The sequence below is a fragment of the Muntiacus reevesi genome, chromosome 10 (assembly GCF_963930625.1).
Source record: "Muntiacus reevesi chromosome 10, mMunRee1.1, whole genome shotgun sequence".
Taxonomy (NCBI): Eukaryota; Metazoa; Chordata; class Mammalia; order Artiodactyla; family Cervidae; genus Muntiacus; species Muntiacus reevesi.
Window position 1 is genome coordinate 2,453,288 of NC_089258.1, and position 20,988 is coordinate 2,474,275.

Here is a 20,988-nt window from a genome sequence, read left to right on the forward strand (position 1 = left end):
CTTAACCAGTAGACCACCAGGCCAGCCCCTTTCTTTATTTTTTTTTTTCTGTATTTTTATGGGTAGTCTTTTTTTGTGTGAGATTTCCCTTAAAGTCTTTGGATGTAGTTTTCTTTAGATCTTTGAACATTATTTGAAATGATTGGTTTAAAGTCCTTGTCTAGTATAACCAATGTCTGGGCTTCTCCAGTACAGTTTCTGTTTACTACATTTTTTTCATGTGAATGGGCTTTACGTTACTATTTCCTGGCATGCTTCATAATTTTTTATTGAAAACTAGACATTTTTAATATAATACTGACGACTCTGCAAGTCAGATCTCCACCCCTGTGGACTGTTGTTGTTGCTTTTTGTTTGATGACATTCCTGACCTGATTCTGTAATCTTGGTAATCTAAACTGTGTGTAGTCACTGAAATCTCCCCTTCATTTAGCTCAGTGATCAGTTAATGACAGGGTAAGAATTTCTTCAAATGCTTTGAATGTTCTGCATCCTCCAGTGATTGCTGGATTATTTTCACAGTTACTGTGGTAGTGAAACTGTAGCTTTTAAAGCTACTGCAATGAAAGGGGGATATGAACAGAACAAGTTAAAACACCACAAAGCTGAATATCCACAGTTTTATTGAATAAATGCTGTTCAGATTCTTTCAAGCTCTAGTTGGTTTTCACAGCCTTAAAAAAGTTGCTTTTGACCCTTTGTCAAAAGTAGCAAAGCAGTATGCTTGTTGCTTTTATGGTTGAACAGTTTTTCAGAGGTCCTTATTTTCTCTTTCAAGAAGCATTTCTTGAGGAGTGCTTTTGACAGTCTGCTTTTGTCAAGTGCAAGTACTTTTCTAAGTGGACAATCATTAGACTTTAGAAGCCACTGAAACTAGATCACACTAGAAAACCTCCGTCATCTGGTTTTAGGACCCCAAAGGGCTACTTTCTAGGAATAAGAGGAATTGAAAGCAAATTATGGCTCACCTTTGCATTATTTAAAATTTTTGAATCAAATATGTTGATCTGGTGTGCTAGTGTTTCCAAGTTTCTCATAGTGTGAATACTCCAGGTACCTGGAAGAAACAAACTTGAATATTTTCTGTGTGAAAAACATCATTCCAGGCCCCACATTACTTGTATTAATTGCTTAACAATAATGTAAATACAAGCATACCTCAGAGATATTGTGGGTTCAGTCCCAGACTACAACAGTAAAGTTAGTACTGCAGTGAAATGAGTCACAAGTTCTTAGTTTCTCAGTGCATATAAAAGTTAGGTTTACACTATAGTGTAATCTTATTAAGTGTTCAATAAACAAATATGAATATCTTAATTTAAAAATGTGTTAAAAAAAACGGCACTGATAGACTTGCTCAACACAAAGTGACACAAACCTTTAATTTGTAAAAAATGCAATATCTGCGAAATGCAATAAAGCACAATGAAATGAGGTATTCTATGTCTATGCTATGTGTGTGCTATGTTAGCATTCAGTTTTTTAAAAGGAATATGTATATTACACACTCACATGTATACACATGTGTGTTTGATATAGTTATATACATACACACATATACATAAATATGCATTCAAAATACATATACACACATACATATGTGTGTATATATATATCATATATTTATCATATATACATTTGAGTTTAATTGAAAAGAAAGATTAAGTAGGTGAAAATACAAATAGACTGAAGCACAGTGAGACGATGAGAGCCACACTTGGGTTCTTTTTCTTTAGGGACATAAGCTAATTCTGGAAGAGGCAGCGGAAACAATGAAAAGCTGTGGAGCACTTTTGAAGTCTTTAGGGATCAAAAGACGGAGGCCTGGGCCCCCACGTCAGTGTCATCCGGAATCTGCTCCCCTTTATTTGGACTGTGAATCTGAAGGGCTGCAGACTCTGAATAAAGAAGAGCTGTAGGTAGACCAACTCTGAATTAATTTCAGTTCTTGAATATGGATTCAGGTAAACTCTGACTGCTAGTTTTTCTGCCCATTTGCCAAAAGCAAATACAAATCCTCTGAAGGAAGATAGTAGTATCCTGGGCATCACATTTTTTCTGCAATATCTAGCAATCAATAAATAATAACCAAGGATATGAGATAAAATGAAGGGACTGAAAAACCAAGACGATCAACAGATAATTGATCCAGATACACAGAGGATTCAGCCAGATGAGTAATCAGATAGGTTTTAAAATAACTACACTTAATAAATTTGGAGAAATGGAAGATAACATTAAGAATTTTAGCAAAGAATTCTTGGGGAGCTCTATGGGGAAAAATCGAAATTTCTAGAACTAAAAATTACACTTACCAAAATTAAACAGTCAGTGAATTGGTACATTAGGTTGCTAGGGCTGTCATAACAATATCCCATGGATTGAGTGGCTTAAACATTAGAAGTTTATTTCCTCACAGTTATTATGTAGGGTGGGAAGTCTAAGGTCAAGGTGCTGTTTTAGAGGGCTGGGTTCTCCTGAGGCCTCTCTCCTTGTCTTAAAGATGGCTGTCTTCTCTCTGTGTCACATAATATTCACCCCATGTATGTCTGTGTACCAGTCCCTTCTTCTTAGAAAGACACCAGTCATATTTGATGAGGGCCCACCCCAGTGACCTCATTTAAACTGAATAACCTCTTTAAATAGATATTCCAAGTACAGTCACCTTCTGGGTATGGTGGATTAGGTCTTCAACACACAAATTTTGTAGAAACATGTCTTTGTACATAACAGCGGGTAACCTTAGTTTAGGCTTAATTGAGGAAATAAAGAGACCATTAAAATATAGGTAAAAAAGTAAATTTCACTGAGATACAGAGGGTTAGAAAATATAACAAGGTAACAGTCGTGGGAGTCATGGAGTTAAAATATAATACTTAAGTGGCCCAGAAGGAGGTAAGGGAGAGTAGAGGGCAGAAAAGACAATGGTAAAGAACATTCTAAAAGTGATAGAAAACACATCAGGTCATAGAGACAAGAAATCCGTCAAATCCCAAGCAAGACATAAAAAGTACACTTAGGCACATTATAATAAAACTGTTGAAAGTAAAGACAAATAAATACATATACCTGCTTAGACATATATACACACACCTGTTAAGGAAAACAAGAGCACTTATCTTCAAGAAGCAACAAATTGACAAATAGTGAACTAGTCAAACAGTTTGAACCACAAATAAAGAGAGCTACAAAATGCTGAAGGAAAATAACTACCAACATAGAATCTAATATCCACTAAAAGTGATTTTTAGTAAGGTGAAGAAAAGAGAGACTCTCTCATTGGCAGATTTGCATTGAAGGCATATTACTAAAGAGCATTTTTCACCTAGAGGGAAAATTATCCCAGAAAGAAATGTAGAAATGGTTAAAAGAATAAATATAGGAGTAAAAGTGCCAAACATGGGCATAAATTTAAATGAATGCCCACCATCTAAAATAATTAATGTTTTTGAATGGATATATATTCATTTGTGTGTATAAATTTCAAATTAATGACAATAAAATTATATCTGGGAGATATATTATATCTGGGAGAAGTAAATGAAATTCCAGTGCCTTGAGTTTCTTTAATTGTTGAGGAAAAGGTGAAAGTACTAATATATATATTTTGATACACTGAAGAGTTATGTTGTAATTTCTAGGGTAGCCACTAAAAGAATAAAAGAAGAGCATGTAACAGTTGAGACAAGAGAAGAGAAAATAAAATAATAAAATTTTTAAGGAAAAAATATAGAATAGATGAAACAGATAGCAAGCGATACCTGGACCTTGAATATGTCATGCTAAATGAAAGAAGCCAGTCATAAAGGACCACACATTCACATATTACATGAATCCATTCATCAGAAATGTTTAGAACACTGACATTTTAGGAACAGAAAGTAGATTAGTGGTTGCTTAGGGCTGAGTTAGGGAGAGAATAAGAGATATAGGATGGTGGTAGTTTAAGAGTCTGGAGCTTGTTGAGATGATGAAAATGTTATAAAATTGATTGTGTTGATAGTTGTATATATCTGTGAATACATTAAAAACCATTGAATTTTACACTTTAAATTGGTGAATTACATGGTATGTGGATTATCTGAATAAAGGTATTTTTAAGGAAATTAACCTTATAGAAATTCTGGCATTCTAAAATGTAAAATGAATATTTCATGATGGGGGCTTAACATCAGATTTGATTAAGCAGAAAGAAATAGCTAGAAATTTGAAGATAGGTCAGTTGATATTATTCAGTGTGAAGAAAAGAAAGAAAAAAATAAGGAATTCTAACAGAGGCTCAGCGATCTGTGGGATAACATCAGCCATAGCAACATAAACATAATGTGATTCCCAGAAGGGGAGTTATGAGAAAGGATAGGGAAGAAAGAATACTGGAAGAAATAATAGCCCCAAATTCCCCAAATTAGTGAAAATAATCTTTCATCCAAGAGGCCCAGTGAACACTAAATAGGAAAAACTCATCCGAGACACAACCTAGTAAAACTGCTAAAAGACAAAGAGGGCATCTTGAAAGCACCAAGTGAAAGCCACTCGTTAAGTTCAAGGCATCTTCAATTTGATTAGGAGCTGACTTCTAATCAGCAGTTGCGGAGGCCCGAAGCTAGTCAGATGACATATTGCAAATGCTGGAAGAAAAAGAAGGTTGAATAGGAATTGTATATCCAGAAAAGCTCCTGTTCAGAAATGAAGGCGAAACCTTGACATTGTGCTCAATGAAAGAAGCTAGACATAAAAAGTCACATATTTATATTATTCCATTTCTATGAATGGGCTTCCCAGGTGGCATTAGTGGTAAAGAACCTGCCTGCCGATGCAGGAGACATAAGAGATGAAGGTTCAATCTCTGGGTTGGGAAGATCTCCTGGGGGAGGGCATGGCAATCCACTCCAGTGTTGTTACCTGGAGAATCCCATGGACACAGGAGCCTGGTGGGCTACCACACACAGTCAGACACTCCTGAAGTGGCTTAGCATGCACATCTGTGAAGTACCCAGACTAGGCATTTTTGTAGAGACAGAACAGAGATTGCTGGTTTCCAGAGAAGGAGCATGCTGGCAGGAATAGGGCATAACTGCTGATGGGTACAAGGTTCTTTTCAGGGTGATGAAAATATTGTTGAAATAGGTAGTGTTGATAGGTACAAGATTTTGTGAATATACTAAAATCTCTGAATTATGTTCTTTGAAGTGATGATTATTTTGTGATTTATATCTCATTTTTTTTAAAAGGAGAAAGTAAGACATTCTGAAATAAAAGCTGGGGGGATTTGTCACTAGCAGACCTGTCCTACAAGAAATACTTAAGGGAGCCCTTCATGTAGAAATGAAATGACATAGACTGTAACTTGTATCCACATGAAGAAATAAGTGGCCCCAGGAAAGATAGCTGTATAGATAAAGGAGAGCAAAAATATATTTTTGTTTGTAACTTTTCTTCTAGTTTGTGTCTTAAGAGACAAGGGCAAAAAGCAATAATTATAAATCTAATTGATTGTGTATACAGTATATAAATATACTATATATTTAACTTGTATGACCAAGTTACAATGGGGAGGAGAGGGAGTGGAGCCATATAGAAGTAAAGTTTTTGAACAATACTAAAATTAATTTTTTATTAATTGACCAAATGAGATTGTTGTAATATGTTAATTATAATCCCCAGGTGAAACACTAAGAAAATAACTCAAAAATATAAGAAAAGGAATGATGAGGTAGTTAAAATGGTAACTAGGAAATGCCTTTTTAATACAAATTAAGGCAGTGGAGGAAAAACAGAGGGACATAAAAGATATAAGGCATGTGGAAAGCAAATGGTGAAATGGCAGATGTGAACTTTACTCTGTCAGTAACTGCGCTAGGTGTAAGTGGACTAAACGCCATTCAGTTTGTAACTTGGATTGAGTGAAAATATGAAGATGTGCTTTCTGCACGAGATATAGTTTAGTTTCAAAGACACAGTATGTGGAAAGTAAACGAAGAAAATAAACCATGCAAATAGTACCCAAAATAGAGCTGCCATAGCTATACTAATAGAGCAAGTAGACTTTTAAGACAGCAGTTGTTACTGAAGACAAGGCAAGACAAGACTTTTGTAATAGCAAAAGGGTCTGCCCATGAAAAGATCATAAAACATAAACTCATGTGAAACTATCAATATAGATCCAACAATATATGAAACAAAAGCAAATGTAAGTGAAAGGAGAAATAGACAATTCAGTAATAGATGGAGATTCCAAACTTCCATTTTCAGTAATGGATAAAACAAGTAGAAATAAGATCAACAAGGAAATAGAATATTTGAACAACTCTGTGATCTCACTCAACGTAACAGATGTCTACAGAGCACCCAACAACAGAACTCCCATTCTTCTCAAATGTACGTGACACATTCTCCATGATAAAATGTATGTAAAACAAGACTCAGTACATTTTAAAAGATTAAAACCCTGCAAAATATAGTCTGAAACCACAATGGTATGAAATTAGAAGTTAATACAAGGGACGTTTGGGAAAGTCACAACTATATGGAAATTAAACAGTACTCTTAAGTAACCAAGAGGTCAAAGAAGAAATCAAAGGGGCAATTAGGAAACAGTTTGAGATAAATGGAAATAAAGAAAGCATACCAAAACTTCTGGATGTATGTAAAGCAGTACTTAGAAGAAAATTTATAGCTGTAAATGAGTGAGTGAGTGAAGTCACTCAATCAAGTCCGACTCTGTGCTACCCCATGGACTGTAGCCTACCAGGATTCTCCACCCATGGGATTTCCTAGGCAAGAGTGCTGGAGTGGGTTGCCATTTCCTTCTCCAGGAGATCTTCCCGACCCAGGGATCGAACCTGGGTCTCCTGCATTATAGGCAGATTCTTTACCGTCTGAGCCACCTATATTAAATAAGAAAAATCTCCAAACAACCCAAGTTCCATCTTAAGAAACTAGAAAGAGAAGAGCAAACTAAGCTCAAAGAAAGATGGAAAAATTGATAGAGGTTATAGCATAGTTAAGTGAACTGGAACACTGAGAAGCGGCAGAGAAAATCAGTGCCACCAAAAACTGATTATTTGAAAAGATCAACAAAATTGATAAGCCTTTAGCTAGTACCCATGAAAATGAGAAGAATCAGATACTAAGATCAGGAATGAAAAAGACCGACCTTGCAGAAATAAAAAGGATTTTAGGAAATGATCTATATGCCAAGAAATTAGATTACCTAAGTGAGATGGACAAACTCCAAAAGAGGCACAAACCATAAAAACTTTTTAGTTATACCAAACATTGAAAGAATATTCTTTCACGAACTCTTCCAAAAAATGAAAGGAGGGAGCATTTTCCAGTTTGTACCATAAGGCCAATATTACCCTAATACTAAAGCTAAACTGGTTCCAAATTGGGAAAGGAGTATGTCAAGGCTGTATATTGTCACCCTGCTTATTTAACTTTCATGCAGAGTACATCTTGCAAAATGCTGGGCCAGATGAAGCACAAGCTGAAATCAAGATTACAGGGAGAACAACCTCAGATATGCAGACAATACCACCCTTATGGCAGAAAGCAAAGAGGAACTAAAGAGCCTCTTGATGAAAGTGAAAGAGGAGAGTGAAACTCAACATTCAAAAAACTAAGATCACGGCATCCAGACCCACACTTCATGTAAATACCTGGGGAAACCATGTAAACAGTGCTTATTTTCTTGGGCTCCCAAATCACTGCAGGTGGTGACTGCGGCCATGAAATTAAAAGATGCTTGCTCCTTGGAAGAAAAGCTATGACAAACCTAGACAGCATATTAAAAAGCAGAGATGTTACCTTGCCAACAAAGGTTCATTTAGTCAAAGCTATGGTTTTTCTAGTAGTCATGTATTTATGTGAGAGTAGGGACTGTAAAGAAGGCTGAGTGCCGAAGAATTGATGCTTCTGAACTGTTGTGTTGGAGAAGACTCTTGAGAGTCCCTTGGACTGCAAGGAGATCCAACCAGTCAATCCTAAAGGAAATCAGTTCTGAATATTCATTGGAAGAACCGGTGCTGAAGCTCGAACTCCAATTCTTGGGCCACCTGATGCAAAGAACTGACTCACTGGAAAAGACCCTGATGCTGGGAAAAATTGAAGGTGGGAGGAGAAGGGGATGACAGAGGATGAGATGGTTGGATGGCTGAGTTTGAGCGATCTCCGGGAGTTGGTAATGGGCACGGAAGCCTGGCAAGCAGCAGTCCATGGGGTCACAAAGAGTCAGACGCAGCTGAGCGACTGAACTGAACTGAAAGCTAGACCCAAATATCGCAAGAAAATTACACACAAACACACAAAATTACAGAAGATTTCTAGACTGGAAATGAAGTTAAAGTATGCCTTTTAAAATATTTATTTTATTTGTTTATTTGTTTGCATCAGGTCTTAGTTGCAGGTGGGATCTTTAGTTGTGGCATGCGAACTCTTAGTTATGGCATGTGGGATCTGGTTCCCTGACCAGGGATCGAATCTGGGCCCCCTGCATTGGGAGCATGGAGTCTTAGCACTGGGCCACCAGGGAAGTCCCAAGTTAACTCTCTGTATCTATTTGACATTGTCTTACATACAAAAAAAATCACAAAGAATACATGCACACATGCTATTGTAGCTAATAAAAGTTCAGCAGGGTTGAAGATACAAGATTAATATGCTGTAATCAACTCTTTCCCTAAGCCACTATTGTATTCCTACAGAAAGAGGAAAGTTTGGTCAGAGTCACAGAAGGCCGTGTAAACAAGCAGAGACCCAGACATAGAAGAAGGCACTGGAAAGGTGGAAGTGAGATTGGAGGGATGTGTATACAATCCAGGAAACACTAAGGATTGCCAGAAACCACCAGAAGCTAGAGTGGGCAAGGAGGTACTCTTTCCTAGGGCCTTTGGAGGATGCATGTTGCACTGCTAATAACTGCGATTCTGGACTTCTACCCTCTAGAAATGTGAGAGAGTACATTTCTGTTGTTCCAGGCTACTCAGTATGTGGTTGCTAAAGCAACCCTTGAAAAGAGTACAACAACCCAGTGGGTTATATTCCAGTTATGCAAGGTTGGTTCAGCATTTGAAAATTTGTATACAGTCAATCAGTATACTCAAGAAGAAAAATCCTGTCACACCAATAGATGCAGAAAAAGCATTTGACAAAAGTCAACTCCCATTCATGATTTAAAAAATAAAAAAGCCTCCCAACAGACTAGCACTATAGGAGGAACTTCATAAACTTGATAAAGAACGCTTACAAAAATCCTGCAGCTAACCTTGTACCTAATTCTGAGAAACTAGATACTTCCCCCTAAGATCAAGAACAAAGTGTTTCTTCTCTTGCCATTCCTATTCAGCATCATACTAGGAGTCCTAGCTAATGCAAAAAAGACAAAAAGGAGTAAAACTTATACAGTTGAAAAGGAGGGAGAAAACTTTACAGGTAGCATGTCTACATAGACATCTCAAGAAGTCAACAGCAAAACAACTCTGCTGAAATTATAAGGTTGCAGGATACAAAGTAAATATACAGAATTAAATTGCTAAAAAAAAAAAAAAACCACAAAATCAATTCCTTTTCTATATACCAGCAGTGAACAATTGGAATTTGAAATTGAAAGCCATACAATTTGTATTAACACCAAAAAAAAAAAAAGAGATATACAGATATAAATCAAACAAAATTTGTGTAAGATCTACATAAAGAAAACTCTTAAAACGCTCATGAAAAATATCAAAGAATCTAAAAAAAGGGAGAGATATCCCATGTTCGTTGATAGACTCAATATTGTCAAGATGTCAGTTCTTCCCAATTTGATCTATAGATTCAGTGTAGCACTAGACAGAATCCCAGCAAAGTTTAAATGGAAAGGCAAAAGACACAGGGTAGCCAACCCAGTACTGAAGAAAAACAAAATCAGAGGACTTAGGTTCCTCAAAGAGTTACTCTAAATCTACAGTAATATAGATGGTGTGGTACTGACAAAAAGAAAAAAATAGGTAAGTCAAAGTAACAGCCCAGAAATAGACCTGTGCAAATACATTCCAGTGATCTTTGATAAAAGAACATGGGCACGTCAATGGGAAAAGGAGACTCTTTTCAATAAATGGTACTGGAATAACTGCCCATCCACATGCAAAAAAAAAAAAAAAAAAAAAAAACCAGTGTCAACAAAAACCACAAACTATATCCAGACCATATACCTTTCACAAAATGTAACTCAAAATTATCACAAATTTATCACAAATTTAGTGTTAAAATACAAAACTGTAAAAGGTATAAAAGGTATAGAAATTCTTGGTCACCTTGGGTTTGGTGATGACCTTTTGATACCAAAGCACTGTCTATTACCACATGGACATTTCACTGTCCATGAAAGAAAGAACTGATAAATAGAACTTAATTAAAATTTTAAAAAACTTCTGTGAAAGACACTAAGAGAATGAAAAGAAGCTACATATTTGGAGGAAATACTTGTGAAACACATATCTGATAAAGTCCTGTTACTTAAAAAACAAAGAATTGTTAAAAACTCAGAAATAATAAGATGGGCAAAAGACTTGAACAGACTTCTCATCAAAGAACATATACAGATGGCACAGAAGTATGTGCAGAGATACTCAGTATAATACTGGGGAATGGCAAATTAAAACAAGATACCACTGCACATCTTTCAGAATAGCCAAAATCCAGAAACTGACACCACCAAATGCTGGTGAGGATATAGAGCAATCTCTCATCGTTGCCTGAGGGAGTGTGGAATGGTGCAGCCATTTTGGAAGACAGTTCAGCAGTTTCTTATAAACTAAACATTCTCTTACCATACCATCCAGCAGTCATACTCCTTAGTACTTACCCAGATGAATTGAAAACATAATACACACACACACAAAAAAAACCTACACAAAAATTTTTACAGCAGCTTTATTTATAATTGTTAAAACTTGGAAGCAACCAAGATGTCCTTCAGTGGGTGAATGGACAAATAATCTGTAGGACATCCAGACAGTTAAATATTCAGCAGTAAACAGAAATGAACTATTGAATCATGGGAAGATCTGAAGGAATCTTAAATGCATAATAGTAAGTGAAAAAAGCATATCTAAAAAGGCTACATACTGTATTATTCCAACTATAGGACAGTCTGGAAAAGACACAAAACTATGGACACAGTAAATAGATAGTGATTGCCAGAGGTTTGGGAGGGTGAAGATAGGAAGGATAAATAGGGAGCACAGGGGATTTTTAGGACTGTAAAAATATTGTATATGATACTACAAATGGCATGTGACAAATGTAGACAAATGACATGTATTTTTCAAAGCCTGTAGAATGTAAGAGTAAACTCTTAATATAAACTGTGTGATGTGCTCACTCATGTCTAACTCTTTGTGACCGCATGAACTGTAGCCTGCCAGGCTCCTCTGTCCATGGGATTTTCCAGGTGAAAATACTGGGGTGGATTGCCATTTCCCACTCCAGGAATCTTCCCAACCCAGGGATTGAACCAGGGTCTCTTGCATCTCCTCCATTGGCAGGCAAGTTCTTTACCACTGGGCCACCTGTTGACTTTAGTTAATAATAATGTATCAGTATTCATCAGTTGTAACAAATGTCCTATCCTAATGCAATATGTAGCAACAGGGGAAACTGTGTGTGATTGGTGGGGAAGGTGTATATGGGAACTCTGTACTATGGCCTCATGTGATTCTTTGTAAACTTAAGTGAAGGTGCTCAGTCCTGTCTGACTCGTTGCAACCCCATGGACTGCAGCCTACCATGCTCCTCTGTCCATGACATTTTCCAGGCAAGAGTACTGGAGTGGGTTGCCATTTCCTTCTCCAGGGGATCTTCCCGACCCAGGGATCTTGCATTGTAGACAGACACTTTACCGTCTGAGCCACCAGGGAAGTCCCTGTAAACTTAATACTGGTCTGAAAATTACTAAAAAAATACTTAATACCTAATACTGGTCTAAAAAATAAACTTAGTACTGGTCTCTACTTAAAAACATGCACATACAATGAGATGCTACCGCACACATACTAAAGTGAAAGTGAAAGTCGTTCAGTTGTGTCGGATTCTTTGTGACCCCATGAACTGTTGCCTGCCAGGCTCCTCTATCCATGGAATTCTCCAGGCCAGAATACTGGAGTGGGTTGCCATTCCCTTCTCTGAGGGATCTGCCCAACCCGAGGATCAAACCCAGGTCTCCCACATTGGAGGCAGATTCTTTACCATCTGAGCCACCGGGGAACCCACACACGCACTAAGATGGCTAAAATGAAAAAGAGTGTTGTTGAGTATGTGGAGGAATTGCAACCCTCATGCGTTGCTGGTGGGATTGCCAAGCAGTTGAGCTACTTTGAAAAACAGTTTGGCATTTCTTCAGAATGTTAAGCATAGTTACAGGAGACCCAGCAATTCTACTCCTAGATATAAACCAAAAGAAAGCATATGTCCACACAAAAACGTGTATATGATGATCATAGCAGTATTATTCATAATAGCCAAGAGTGAAAATACTCCATATGATTGATGAATGGACAAACAATGTGATGGAATACTATTTGGCAGCATAAAGGAATGAAGTATTGATACATGCTACAACATGGGTGAACTATGAAAATACTATGTTCGGTGAAACTATTTAGTCACAGAGACCACCTGTCGATTATGTCTGTCCAGAACAGTCTAATCCAAAGAGACAGAAAGAGGTTAGTGTGTTCCAGGAGTCGGGGTTGAGGGCTGATGGAAAATAACTGCTAATGGGTATGAGATTACCTTTTTGGGGTGATGAATATATTCTAAAATTGATGGTTGCGAGATTCTATAAACTTAAAAGTTTTGACTCTTATGTCTTAAAAGAGTGTCTTATGGTGTCGGACATTATATCTCAATAAAGCTGTGAATTAAAAAAAACACTACTCCCAAACATCCGTCTAACTTACGTACATGTGTGGAATCAACAAATTAACACACGCTGCCAAGGGAAAAACAGGCTCGCAACGTTGGCTTATTTCCCTGGGCCCCCACCCTGCCTCTGATATGACTTCACATAGATGTCTTTATATTTTGTCCCGCTTTTGCAATTATCCTCAGCTGTAGGATTTCCCAGAATTCCTGGTCTGTGAGTGAGGCCTTGCTGGCAAGCTTCATTTCATCTATGGTTTTATTTAAAATCTGTGTTTAGATTTGTTTTTCTAGTCCAGCAGTTCTCAGATTTTCTGGTCTAAGGAAACCTTAAATGTTACTGAGTTTTTTGTTTGTATAAGTGTATATCTATCAGTGATGATTATCATATTAGATTTTAAAACAGAACATTTTATATATTTTTTTTAACATTTTATATTTTTAAATTTTACCTTCAAATACTAACAAGCTCAGTACATGTGAATAACAAAAATCACATTTTAAAGACCACAATCACAAAAAGATAAATACTCTATGATTCCACATATATGAGATACTCAAGAGTAGTCAAATTAAAGATAACTACTTTCAAAATGTTTGGTGATGTTTGTTTTGCATTTCAGTGAATGGTTGTAATGTTTGGGTTAGTAAATGGCGAGGGAATGTCCTCCATTTAGTTTATTGTGGTGTCACACATCATTTACTTTCTGGAAAATTCTGGTGAATATTTGTGAGAGAATTAGAGTGAAAATGCCAAGTAATGTAGTGGTATTGTGAGAATAGTTTTGACTTTGTGGACTTCCTAAAATGATTAAGGGACTCCTGGATGGGAAAGGATTGGAGCCCAGAGCACACACTGGGAACCACTGCTGTGGCCCATAGCATTTGTCAGAGCTCCGGGACCACATCTCCCGCTGCCTGCGAGGCTCCTCTAGTGCTGGGATGTCTCATGGGCCACTGAAGCCTGACATGTGAGTCTGAGTGCCAGGGTCGCTTTCCATTCACGTGGGAAAATCAAAACCAAGCTGTTCATGACACTTGCCTTAGCTTTTAGCGCTCATGGTTAGCAATCACCTGATGTTGAGTTTATCTGTTATTTGGCCTGAGGTTGGAGAAGATTAAACTCAGCTGTAGTTGATGCAGCCCCTGTTGCTTCTGATGTGACTCTGGCTGTGGCTGGGACTACTAGCCTGGTCTGACTGGTGTCTGACTCTGAAGACAGAAGGTAGTGGGCCACGGTGTTACCTTTGGCATCAAAAGTTGCAGGCAGCCCGTTTTACGATGTGTGAGTGTATAGGTTCTTTCTGCTTCTTAGTTCCACCTTCACTTCCCTTTTCTTAGCAGAATTGGGAGAATCTTAGGGTGGAGTTATCTGGAGCCAGTGATTATTTGGGAACTCTTCCAGAATTTAGTCTGCCCTTATTGCACCTACTGTTGCCAATATCTTGCTGGCCTCTTCTTCCTCCTTTTTTTCCCCAATTTTTTTTTTTAATTGCTGTACTGGGTATTTGTTGCCTTGTGGACTATTTTTTCTTCTGGTTGTGGTAAACAGGCTTCTCCCTGAAGTGGCTTCTCTTGGTGCAGAGTGGGGCTGTAAGTGCCCAGGCTTCAGTCGTTGTGGTACATGGGCTTAGTTGCTCTGCTGCATGTGGGATCTTCCCAGACCAGGGATGAAACCCATGTCTCCTGCACTGGCAGGAGGATTCTTTACCACTGAGCCATCAGGGAAGCCCCTATTTTTTTTTTTAATTAAGTAAAATACATATAAAATTTAACAACCTATCCCTTTTTAAGTATAACATTTTAATGGTAGGAAATACATTGATAATGTTGTGCAGTCATCTCCATCATCCATCTCCATAGCTCTTTTTATCTTGTAAAACTTGAAACTCTCTTCATTAATTGTTTCCCATGCTCTCCACCCCCTCGCCCCTGGCCGCCACCATTCTATTTTCTGTCTCTGATTTTGACGACTCTGAGTATCTCACATCTGTGGAATGATACTCCCTTATCTTTTTGCAACTGGTTTGTTTCACTTAGCATAATGTCTTCAAAGTTCATCCATGTTGTAGTACATTGCAGAATTTCCTCCCTTTTAAGAGCTGAATAATATTCTGTTGGATATATATGCCACATTTTGCTTACCCATTCTTGTGTTGATGGACACTGGGGTTACCTGCATCATCACACAGGTCAGTCTCCAGTTGTTTACTTGCCCCTTGTCTAGTCACAGTCTAGGACTTCGCTCATGCTCTACCTGGAATCCTTTTACCCTTCTTTGCTGACTGAAGTGTCTGCTGATTCTTTCACTGAGGTTCACATATTCTTCCAGGGAACAAATGTCTTATACTTCTCTGTTCTCATAGCATTTTATTTATACCTTTGTTATATATTTATAATGTCTTGAGAGCATTTACTTTTATGTGTCTGTCTCCCCAGTTTTAAGTTCCACTAATATTTGAAAGGTATCAAGATAATGTTTGGGCTTCCCTGGTGGCTCAAATAGTAAATAATCTGCTTGCAGTGGCAAGAGACAGGGATTCAATCACTGGGTTGGAAGATCTCTTGGAGAAGGGAATGGCTACCCACTCTAGTATTCTTGCCTGGAGAATCCCATGGACAGAGGGGCCTGGCAAGCTATGGTCCATGGGGTCACAAGAAGTCAGACATGACTGAGCGACTAATACTTCGCACATCCTTTCAAGATAATTTTTATGAGACTGGCACAGTGGCACATACCTAGTGGGCATTAAGTGTTTGTTCAGTGAATGAATGTAATCACCCATAAAAGAACATCTCAAACTTTCAGCAGATACTTATTTTCTCCTTGACCCTCACCATTGTATTTAGTGCTAGAGACACCAGGCCAACAAGCGCAGTCCTGCTTTCAAGATATTCATGAATTTATTGTTTCCTGTATTTACCCTAGTACTGAAGTGATTTGATAATGTATATTTACCATTAATGTTTCAGTATTGTGACTTGTCTCATATTTCGACCCTCCTAGATCATAGTCTTATCATTTATGAAATGAGGAGGATGGGCTAGGTGACCTAGAGAAGTTACCATTGTTGGCTGTCACTGTATTATTAGATTTCAGTGCTCCTTGGTGACAGGCGTCGCGTCCTTCACTCTCACTGGAATCTCACGTAGGACCAAGTACAGTGTCGCACCCTCAGTGGTTGGTTGCCGTGCCGTGCTGTCACTTCAGCCATGTCTGACTTTGTGAGACCCTATGGACTGTAGCCTGCCAGGACTTTCTGTCCATGGGGGTCTCAAAGCAAGAATACTGGAGTGGATTGCCAGGGTTAGCAAATTTTAAAGAAAGACGTAATATCAGTGAATACTTCAGTTGAATTTGATTCTGTTTTTCACTTCATTGATCCTGTTAAATCCCTTCCCTGTGCTTCAGAATATCTGTATTTCCTTGATCTAGTTTGTGTTCAACTTGTGTATTCATGTATACACACGCTTTATCTCTCAGCCTTAAGAAGAAGAAGGTGAGGTGATCATTTACCTCCATTTTTCAAGTGGGGAAACAGTCTTCAAGACTGTAGCTGAGGAGCAGCATATGCAGACTCAGCCCCAGGTCTCCTGACCCCAGATCCAGTATCATACTTCTCTATTTCCTGACCTGTGAAGTCAGGGTTTCTTTCAGATCTCAGTGCCTATGTTACCCAGCCTTTAACACAGTGTATCTAGACTCTTTGGGAAGTCACAGAAATGTGCTCACTTTAGCAAAACGGAGATTAGTTGGTAAGATCATGAAGAGCCTCAGGGAATTGGTGAGACAGTTGAGCGTCAAACTGGGAAATGGACAGGAGTTCTAGAAGCAGGGACCTGAAAAAGCACCATCAAACTCCAACTGTTTCTGGTTCTGTGCCCAAGAGTCAGAGTGAGGGAAAGGCGTTCTGCTGGCGTGGCTGGAATCATCTCTTATCTTTTGGTTAGCGCAGTGATTCTCAACTGGGGACAGTTTTGTCCTCCCACTGGGAAACCTGGGGACATTTTGGGTTATAACTGGGAGAGAAAGCTACTGGCATTTAGTGGGTAGAGGCCAGGAATGCTGTGGAACGTGCTCTGGTGTCAGCCCCCAATAACAGAATTCACTGGTCCCACACATCAGTAGTATTGAGGCTGAGAAGGCCTGGATTAGGGGGAGGCAGCTTGATTAAAATCCCACCAGACTATCCTATTGGAGGCAAAAGAACACTAAAATGCTCTTATAAAAAAAAAAAAAGAGTGGAATAAATACTAGACAGAGAAAAACAAGATAAAAAAAGTACTGCAGTTAGGGCAATAATTCCAAGGTTGTAAAGAATCAGATATGACTGAGCGACCAAGCACACACACACACTAAATAATTATTTAGTAAAGGATCCTTGTATTAGCAACTTTGGATGTTGCTGATACACAGAAATATCAGGTTGGTGGATCTGTGGCATGTGCAGTTATGTGTTAGAATCTCTTCAACATTTCACCTTGTTCTTTGCATAGACAGTAATTTAGTGTTAAATCCAAGTAGACGGAAGATTGATTCAAGCCTGTAATTTTCCTTCTTTTTAACTTTGTTCACACCGTTTCAGTATAAGCCTTGTGTATATGACTCAGAGCTTGCTTATTTGGTTCCACATTTTATAACACCTTGGCTGTGCCAGACCTGTTTTACTACCCTGATGAAGTCTAGAAATGACTAGAAGCTGCCTTTCCTTGCCCTCCAACGTGATGGCTTCGGGCCCAGCTGTCAAAGGGATCTGCTGCCACGTCTCCAGTTGCCCACTAAGTGAGCTGCCCTCTGCCAGTGGCCATCAGCCCTCGGGCCACGCGGTCCACCTCAGCAAGCTTTCGTTTCAGGTGAACCACTGCCTCCCGGAGAAGATTGTGGTGTACCGTGATGGAGTGTCTGATGGCCAACTACAGACAGTTGCCAGCTATGAAATTCCTCAGCTACAGAAGTGTTTTGAAGCTTTCGAGAATTATCATCCCAAGATGGTGGTGTTTGTAGTGCAGAAGAAAATCAGCACCAACCTGTACCTGGCTGCCTCTGAGAACTTTGCGACCCCCTCCCCTGGGACTGTGGTAGATCATACAATAACAAGCTGTGAGTGGTAAGTGGGTGAAACACGTATTTCAGCAAGAATAGGTTGGGGAAGTCTCCATTCCCTGGGTATTGGAATGGGGAAGTGGCCTAGAGAGATTTGGAATGAAATCCTCAAGAGATTTTCCTGGTAAAAAATAAAATTTTAAAAGCAGTTTAGAAAATACACAAACCACCAATGAAGCTTTTACCTCTTAAGTATAAAATATTGAGCATGCATTCTTTTCCTAAGAATATGCATGCTTAATCTTCTGCACACAGATGTGGTCGTTTCTACCACCACTTTTAAATAGCCTGTTGAGTCAGGAGACCTGAATTCTCATCCTGGTTTGGTCCTTGTGATGTCCTTAATCCAAGTTTTTGACCTCTCTGAACCTTGGATGAAGAAGCATCTCCAGCTCTGTAACTATACCATTAGTTTGTACTTTTTCCTTACTAGGGTGGACTTCTACCTTCTTGCCCATCATGTGCGGCAGGGTTGTGGCATTCCAACTCATTATGTTTGTGTTCTCAACACTGCAAACCTGAGCCCTGATCATATGCAAAGGTGAGCTGACCAGTAACTTACTCCTAACTTGTGAATAATTCTGGCCACTGAGCTAAGTCTAAGACCTGGAATTTAAAAACCTCTGAATTCAGCAAATTGGATTTGGCTTAATTCAACAAATCACTGGTTTTGGCTTAATAATTTTCTGATTCTCTCTGAAAGCATTTTTTTTCTGAAAGCATTTTGAATTTATCTTTTGGAGTTGGATTTACTAAGACTCATTTTCTCTTATATGATCAGAAAAGACAAATACTGCCTGCCCCCTTACCCCTTGAGTTTCTTTATGTCTTTGATGATAATGATATATCTTTTTGAGGAGTGATTGATAATCGTTGTTGTATGCTAAAATTACTTGAAGACCTTTCAAAAAATTACAACCAGGCTTCACCTTGAAGCATTCTGAAGCATTTGTATTTTTAAAAACTGCTTCCAGTGACTATGACACACAGCCAAGTTTGAGACCCATTGCTCTTGAGCTCAGAGTAAAGAAATACTTTGCTGGGGTACTTCTCTTTCTGCAGCCTTTTCTTGAGACAAGAGAAAAAAAATGTTGTTTTCCTTGTTTTGATATAAAAACAGGAGCACCTAAATTGGGAATTTCCCCATGTCCTCTTAACTTAAAAACAGTGGAAATAATTTCACTTAAAAATAATAATTCCAAGAAGTTGCATCATATACTCCTCAGTCCCCCAGTTTGCTGGTAAATACGCTGTGTCATGTACCCAGAAGGACATCATCGCGCTCCGCGCTGAAGATGGGGAGTGATAAGGCTCATATTTTCTTCTTGGCCTACAGGTTGACTTTCAAACTGTGCCACATGTACTGGAATTGGCCGGGTACCATTAGAGTTCCAGCTCCTTGCAAGTATGCCCACAAGCTAGCCTTCCTGTCAGGACAGATCTTGCACCATGAACCAGCCATCCAGCTATGCGAGAACCTGTTCTTCCTGTGACTGGACAGTCAGGACACGGGCCGGTCAGAGCAGGCAGACTTCTGAGTTCAGCTGTGAGCGCATCTGTGCAGGGTCCCCAGCGACCAGAAGGGAGTTCGTGTTGGTGTTTGCTCTTTCACCAACCCAGCAGAAGATCTTTCTTTTCATTTTCTTTTCTCTTTTAAGTCCGTTAACACTGAGAAGCAGGTTCCATCATAAATTTCAGCTAGAAATTGTCTTGTTGCCTTTGTAGAGCAAATGGGGGTAGTCTGCTACAATATAGATGGGGTGGGTGAAGATGGGTGACCCTTCAGGAGTCTGCAAAGCTGACAGAAGCCATAGAAACCTGAAGAAGCAGCAGTTACACTTATAAACTCTGCTTACTAAGCAGTTCCCATTTCTGGTACCAGAGCTGGTAGTGAATGAAGTCTTTGCAAAGTTCTTAAAGTAGAGAGCTACTTTATTTGGGCAACTGGGAAAGGTAAGAAGGCAAAGTTTCTCAGGATTTGGCTGTTGCTGGCAAATGTGAAAGACATGTCGCGAAACCAGCTGGTGGGTCCTTTTCAGACTCTTGCTGACCTAATCATCTCTAGGGATTGAGTTGATGACACATGACTTGAACTAGGTTTGGAAAGGGTGTTTAGTTCTTTCTTGCCTCCTGAGAAGACAAACGTAGTTTTATCTGGATATTTCAGTTGCTTTATAGTATGCAGTGTTGCTGTCTTCCTATCTTCCTCCCCCGACCTCCACCACACACAACACACACACACACACAACACACACAACACACACACACACAACACACACACACAACACACACAACACACACACACACACAACACAGACCACACACACACACACACACCACAGACCACACACACACACACACACTCACACACACTTCCCTCCACCCCCCCCCCCCCCCAAGATACCTTTGCTCCTTGTCCTTGTTACTAACCTTTGGTAAGTTTCAGTTTTTTAAACTAAGAATCAGAACATGTGAAATTCAACAGCTTTGAAGGTTCATGACAGGCCATGAGCTTTTTTTGACCCTTTCTCTGCGGTATGTCACTTTCTTTTCTGTTGATAGGTTTGCAAATTGAACTACTCACTTTCCTTGCTCAATACTCTCTTCCCGGATGCTAGCTCATTTTGTTAGGAATTTCTCTGAGTCTGCATTAAGATTTCCAGAAGTTGGCTTTGGGAAACATGACCCTCCTTCCAAAGTCCAGACGTTTCAGTTTAGAGAGTTGTCACTATGCCTGCGGGTTTCAATGTTTCGTGTGTGTGTGTGTTTATTTTTCCGCTGTTTAAAAATCTTCCAGTCCCTTCAGGGCTAGTTCAGTCTTACCTTGTTTTATCTAGATTTTTAAAAGCCAGTTTTATTTAACATTTTTGAATTTGTATTTATTTGCGTGTGTATTTTATTTATTAATATACTTTTTGGTGTGGTGGCAGGGAGGGACGACGCGGAAATTCTCATTTTATATGACAGTGTGTGAGAAGAGA

General features: G+C 38.9%; 1 protein-coding gene across 2 annotated transcripts in view; it reads left to right on the plus strand.

Moving 5' to 3' along the window:
• The window catches only part of PIWIL2 (piwi like RNA-mediated gene silencing 2), a 66,948-nt gene extending 47,448 nt beyond the window's left edge, over positions 1–19,500 (plus strand). The window contains exons 20-22 of one of the 2 annotated variants that reach the window (XM_065947127.1): positions 17,758–18,011; positions 18,441–18,548; positions 19,344–19,500. In XM_065947127.1, the coding sequence (XP_065803199.1) occupies positions 17,758–18,011; positions 18,441–18,548; positions 19,344–19,500 (519 nt within the window). The remainder of the gene's footprint in view (positions 1–17,757; positions 18,012–18,440; positions 18,549–19,343) is intronic. The other variant, XM_065947128.1, reaches the window with a different exon arrangement.
• The last annotated feature ends 1,488 nt before the right edge of the window (positions 19,501–20,988 follow it).